The sequence below is a fragment of the Pelobates fuscus genome, chromosome 11, assembly GCF_036172605.1.
Source record: "Pelobates fuscus isolate aPelFus1 chromosome 11, aPelFus1.pri, whole genome shotgun sequence".
Taxonomy (NCBI): Eukaryota; Metazoa; Chordata; class Amphibia; order Anura; family Pelobatidae; genus Pelobates; species Pelobates fuscus.
In genome coordinates, this window is record NC_086327.1 from 128,162,267 (window position 1) to 128,169,350 (window position 7,084).

At 34.4% G+C, this 7,084-nt stretch overlaps 1 protein-coding gene across 1 annotated transcript; it reads left to right on the top strand.

Moving 5' to 3' along the window:
• LOC134577021 (nicotinamide N-methyltransferase-like) lies at positions 1-2,668 on the top strand. The gene is made up of 4 exons (XM_063435666.1): positions 1-148; positions 1,586-1,793; positions 2,134-2,184; positions 2,242-2,668. Exons 1-4 carry the CDS (start codon positions 1-3, stop codon positions 2,666-2,668), a joined length of 834 nt encoding a protein of 277 aa, XP_063291736.1.
• The last annotated feature ends 4,416 nt before the right edge of the window (positions 2,669-7,084 follow it).

A 7,084-nucleotide genomic window follows, 5' to 3' on the forward strand; every position in this document is an offset into this window, starting at 1 on the left:
ATGAGTTCCACCGGCCTCAAGCATTATCATGATAAGAATTACCCGGCAAAAAGAGCAGTTGAAGTTTACTTTTGTGATGATCGTTTCCCATTAATAAATGAAAACATGGAGTTTCCAATGGAACAAATTCATAAAGACATCGATTCAGGTCTGTAAAATGTGCTATATATTAAAATGTGTAAGAGCTCTCATTTTGTACATTGTTTCTATGGAATGAAATTTGCAATAGAAAACTGTCTTTTTTTCTGCATATCAATTACTTTCAGAATGGCTTTAATCAAATTAGTGAAGTATCAGTTGGATCAGTATTTAATACACCCACAGTAGTGAGTATTGAGTACTTAATTCATTCATTTAAATTCAGATTTTCTAATTCATCACAGAATAATAGCATCCAATGTGGAGAGACAGTGACATTGCAAAAGACAGATGTGTGTGAAGTGGTTAGATGTATGGACACCTAAAAGAAAAATGTTTATAGGAAAGACTTCAAGGTAAATCCATCTGGGGTGAGAAACTTAACAATGGAGTCTATTGCAATCAGACCCCTCACTTCCTTGCACTTTTTGCTTGAAGAAAATAAATTAGCATAACATTTGAAACAAAGGATACATAACTAGCACATAAATGTATAAGTGATGTCTGATAGCATAAAAAACAAAAATACAATTCTCAAATATAAGAGGTGGGACAAAAATAAATGAATAAGTATGGTCAAACGGAGCCTGATACCGTTACTAGCTTTAAAGATACTGACAATTACAAGAGAATGTAAATAGAATGTCTGTCTTTCAATATAATATCCAAATATAGTATACAGTTCTAAATTCTATATTTCTAATATATGAGTATACAACCAGTGAAGGCTCTAACATTGATGATTGCATCTATTTATAATATATAAGATTTGGCCTGTTTGTACATATTTCCCTATGAGTATCTGCATCCTGTCTCTTGGAGGGAGTTGGACCATATCATTACTAAGAAGAATTTTATAGCGGTATATACTGACAGTGATTCTCTATACCATCACAGTGTAGACTGGTAACCATTACCAGTTTAAGTAGGCTATAGAAAAAAAAACAGGAATCAAATCTAAGAATTGATTATTATCTATTCCTTTCTATTGTCAAGGCCATTTGTCAAGATTGATGTCCAATATCATACTTGAAAACAAGAGTAATCTCAATGTATTCTTCCTGGTAAAATATTTTCTAAATAAATAAATAAAATAATTTCAATTAATTTCAATGCTATTATCGATTCTCGTTACTTTTGAAAATCTATATTATTAAAAACTGTATTTCTAAGCTTTAGATAAGCCATTAATGGTGGTAATGCAATTGATTTAAATGAATAAAAGGATTATCAGGAGCGAACAGCCTGAACTGAACTAGTTTGTGATGTCAACTGCTACACCTTTAAAAAACATTTTAAACAAAACACAATATCCATATGAAAAAAATAATAACACATTGGTTTTCAATGTTTAATTCAATGGAGATTCAAATTCCCGAGAAGTGACAGCTACCTATTAATGCATATCAGATCCCTGTAAGATTTTGATCCCTTTTATCATCTCCAGGAATCGTGAAGGGAGAAACATTGATTGATTTCAGTGTTACAGCCTCAGCAAACCATCTTATACCAGCCTGTAATGGATTCAAAGATATATACGTGGTAGGAGTTAATAAGGTCAACATCAATGAATTTGAGAAATGGCGTCAAAATAAACAAGACGCTGTTAACTTCTCATATGGGGCGAAGGTTCATCATAAGCTAGAAGGAGGAAGGTAACGTATGATTTAGACGATATTTTATCACTTTTTGTCAGTCTGTTAACGAGTGTCTGCATCTCTTCACAGCATTCATTTATATCTGCTGAACTGATGCTTTGACTCTTGTTTCAACAATAAAATGCACAGATGATTATGGAACTATACAACGTCTATAAAAATGACTTTTTATCCAGTGCTGAAGAGTAAACTTTTTTTAAAGTAGGTAAACTGAAATATAAACTACATTACAGGTTTGATGTTACCTTAAATTATCCTTTCTGAGACAACTTTGTAAAAGTTGAGAAATCACCATGGAAATTATGGGAATTACTTTTGCCTTTTGCTTTGATTTCAGAACTTCACTACTTTTCTCTGAGAGCCAATATTCCGTTAAACCTCCTTCAAGGTATGAAATACAAATGTACTATGAGTATTGTAATATCTGTGTTTTTTCCCATTGCAGAGAAGCATGGCACGTGAAGGAAGACAAAATAAGACAAGCAATTAAAGGAGTAATACAATGGGATATTTCTAACGACGATCAGGTCCCTGTCGATTTACCCCAAGCAGACTGTGTTCTCAGTCTATATCTACTGCATGTTATCAGCAAAGACAAAGAAGCCTTTCAGAGCAACCTGAAGAAAATGACATCCCGACTTAAAATAGGGGGGAGCCTGTTACTATTTTTAGCCACAAATATGACATTTTATATAATTGATGATCACAAGTTCTTTTTTTTAACAATCGATGAAGATTTTATGAAGCAGGCTGTAATTAATGCTGGTTTTGTCATTGAAAAGTGGAATGTATTGCCTAGCAAAAAAAACTGTGACCTGGTTGATTATGATTCCATAATTCATGTAAGATGTCGCAAGGAAAGAAATGCTTAACCATTTTATTATAAAAAAACATGTGAGTGGTCAAACACGTGCCATCACACGTTATACTATAGTAGAAAGCAAAATGAATTCTATACATAAAATATCACCAGTGATTACCAGTGAAGATGATAAAAGTAGTAATGTTGAACAGATTGTGTTCAACAGTAAATCATACTCAGCAAGAATGTAATTCAAGATATAAGATTTTTGTTCTACATCCATTACTGCTGAAATATTTAATTAATAAATTAAAACATATGTTACAATTGTTGCCGCTTTTGAATTCCTAGCCATATATTTACATTGTTTGATTCATTGATATAGTTCATGGACCTCCATTTTTTTTGAATATTACACCAAAACCAAATAAAATAAAATTTAAGATTTTTTATTTTTATTCTTTATTTTTCTCAAAACACATTAGTTGTCAACATATAGGATTGTATAGCGTAGTCTAGTTGAGTAGCATTTTAACAGCATATTGGTGAGTACATTAGGCATCAGAAGAGAAATAAGAGCCGCAATGCGTTGTGCATAAGTATGCTAGTAAAGTGAGGTGTTTTTTTTTTCTTGAGTTTCAAGTTATATCTTTGCCTCTGAGCTTCCAGGGCATCGATTATGCGGTCGGTCTTCAGCTGGTGCTGATACAGGGCAGCCAGGCCCTTCTCCACCCCTGTAAGCCGGCTGTCATGAGTGCTCTGCATAGTTTCAAGTTGGGCTAGTTTAGTGGTCATGCTTTTGACAGCCTTTTTGACCTGGTCCCGGCCTGCCGCTGCCTCCAGTGGGGCATGACCCTGTTTCATAGTTAGTGCGGTTCTTTCCCTCGGGGCAATAGCCATGTCATCCGAGGAGTATGAAGAGTCCTCATCCGCAAGCGCCATATTGTCCCATGTTGCCGTCTGTGAGCTCTGGAATAGGTCTCCGTTTTTGCCTAGATTGGGTGTTTTTGAAAAACCTAATAAAATCTGTAAAGATTGAGGTTGCTGTTTCGTGGATTGGTGAGTGTGCTGGAGCTTGTGTAATATATATATGATATATATATATATATATATATATATATATATCTTATATATAACGTCATACTAAGTGTATTTTTTTATTAATATATTGTGACCGAAAGCAAGGAATTGTGCTGGAGGGAATCTATATACCTCCCCAGATTTTGCAAGGTTCCTACTTTGTGTAATTAGCCCCAGGGAAATGTGTAATGTTATAATGAATGTTGCACTTTAAATATGTGTATATTTGGGCCCTGGGGTGGAGTACTTGGAGAGTAGGGTGGGCCAGTGCTCCACTCCACATTTTGGAAGTTGCTTGGAACCTACAGGTGAGAAGTCCAGTTCCAGAGTTTGAATCCTAATTTAACTCACCTGAAAAGGATTGTCAATTACCAGTGCTATTAAGTACTCCCCTGCCAAGGAAGGAGGGAGATTGTGTTTGGTTTCTGTGAGTGGAAACAGAGAGCTGAAAACCCTGAAACAGTAAGGTTGTTTATGCTTATGTTTATGTTGGGAAATGGACAAGCCATCCAACCCAGTTAGCTGATTATTTTGTTTAGTTAGTGCTCAGAAGAGCAAGGCTTTTGTTTTATATATTTTTGTTACCTTTATACCTTACTGTGCATTTATTTTGGAACCTCAATAAAAGAGCAAGTTAATTTACCTCATCCAGCGTGTGAACTGTCTCTAAAGCCTGAAAAGACTGTGTGTAACACCCCAATCCCAGGACAAGGTACCAAGGGAAAGGAGACACAATTTTTGACACAATATATATAATATATATAATATATATATTCTTATATATTCTTATGGCCCTCTTCCCTAATACCACCATAGAAACAGCATATATTTTAAATAATTTAAATTTTTTTAGACTGACTAGTTGTGAGACACAGTTGGCCTCTGAACAGATATTCAGCAGTAATTTCAAATACGATTTAAATATTGTATTTACAGTGTAAGCTTTACAGTAATACTTAATACCACAATTTCCTAATGCTTCAGAATGCAGTCCTTCTTCATTACTACCAATTTCAAGCCTAAAAATACATAGCAATTATAATAGTGTCACCATTTAAAAATCCAACACACAATTTATAACCCCAATCTAAGTAAAAATGAAGTGTGCCAACTGCCATTCAGGTAATACCCTAGTGCGAAAAAACTTCCCAATCCTTAATTGTGTATCTTAATCATGTGACATAAAAGTGTTTATTGTAAGCACATAAATCCTACGGAATCTGATGGCGCTATATAAATAATAAAATAATAATAATAATATACATAAAGTGCAAATGGCACATATAATAAGTGCAAAAATGTAAGCACATAAAATGTGCAATATAAAGAAGTGAAAACATGAATCATATGCAAAATACATTTGCATATAAAATGTTTACACTGTACAGACAATCATGTGCATGAATGTGCAGAACATGATCACATCAATCATGTACTTTGCAATGTGTGAGTACATTAGTGCAATGTGAACACATAATTAGGTTAATAAAAGTGTATAATGCAATCACAGAACAGATAAAAGAACATAATCATGTGCATAAGAGGGGAAAAGACGATCATCACGATCATGTGCATAAGTGCAAATGTGAGCACAATAATTTGTGCAAATCTATGCAATGCCACATACGTTGTTAGACATTTTGTTGTTAAAATCAATGCTATATTACAAGTCACAGTTTATCAATTGTGACTCCATCTTGTTTGCAAGCAGAATATAAGAGATACAGACACATTTTATGTTTCCCTTTAAGCATTGTGCATTCAGGGAAAAGAGATATGGCTTGTGTTTATCTTATTCACAGTCCAATCTTAAAAAAAAAACATTGGAAAGAAAAACATTCAAGATCTCTTGCAGCCTGATTTTGCATGTAACTAAGATCTAATGTCTAAGGTGTATTAATAAAGGCCATCCTTGTTCCACTAAAAATCTAGTGCTATAAAGATGGGTGGTTGAGAAAACCCCATACTTAAAAAATATAATTATAAGCTTAATTATATACATAAGATTTTACTCCTCTTTAATTTTTTTATTTAACCCCTTAAGGACAGCGGGCGTGCTATGCCATCCTTAACCCCTTAAGGACCAAACTTCTGGAATAAAAGGGAATCATGACATGTCATACATGTCATGTGTCCTTAAGGGGTTAAGGACCCGGCTCTAAATGCCAGGGGGCAGCATACCATGTCCCCGCCGTCCTATGTACTTACCCGGTCGCCGGCGATCCCTCACCGGCAATCATGGTGTGGGGACTTACCTGTGAGCCCAGGGAGTCCCCCTCCTTCCTCTTCGCCCCCCCCTGGGCCGTGTGATCGCGAGGTCCTTGTGACGACACATAAATACACAAAATTGGCGTTCAAATTAGTTTTTTTGCACTTTTCGCACACAAACAAATATGAACACTAACTTTGGCCAGTGTTTGTGACCAAGTGGCTACTAAAAAGGACTGGACATACCCCATTTGCAATACCTTGGGTTGTCTAGTTTTGCAAATGGTATGCCAGCACAGGGGTAATTCTCATTCCTGGGCTACAATACGGTCTCAAAGGCAACATAACCAATCTGGCGAATTTCAAAGTGAAAAAAATTGAAAAATTTAATGTGCTATATTTGACCCTGTAACTTCCCAAAACACCATAAAACCTGTACATAGGGGGTACTGTTTTACACGTGAGACTTTGCTGAATACAAATATGTGTATTTTATTGCAGTAAAAGCAAACTGTATTATGATATTCACAGTTAAAATGTCACATATAACTAAACATTTTTTTAATTCTTATTTTTTCCCACTTTTTAATATTTTATTCATATTAAATTATGTCTCATACCTAAATTCTTGATGTTAAATGAAAGCCCTGTTTGTCCTGAATACAATTATTTATAAGTGTGGGTGCACATAATATCAAAGAGGCGAATTGCGCCTGAACACACATATAGCGCAAATTCAAGTTTTTGTTTACATTTTGTTTTGATCACAATGTGTACATTTGACTCATTCCTTAAAGGGTTAATGGATAGAATAGAAACACTATACGTTTATATGTTAAAGACATATAATTACTAATACACATATCTATATTTTTAAATATATAGTAAATGTAACTAAATCCAGAATCAGATATGCTAATGTGTGAATATCTCATAAGATATACCTATCTCACGAGCAAATAATTATAACAATGGAGTGTATACAACTAGCATAGATATTTCTACAATGCTATATTCATACTTTGAGGTGATTTGAAGGACAGAGATGTCAGAAACTAAACTACAACTATATTTGGAGACATCAGAACCTTGACTGGTCTCCATGATTAAATGGCCATAATTGTATCAGTTTTTTACGTAATTTTCAACATGATTTTCAAATAACTTCTTAAGAGATGGTAGTTTTTGGAGTTGATGA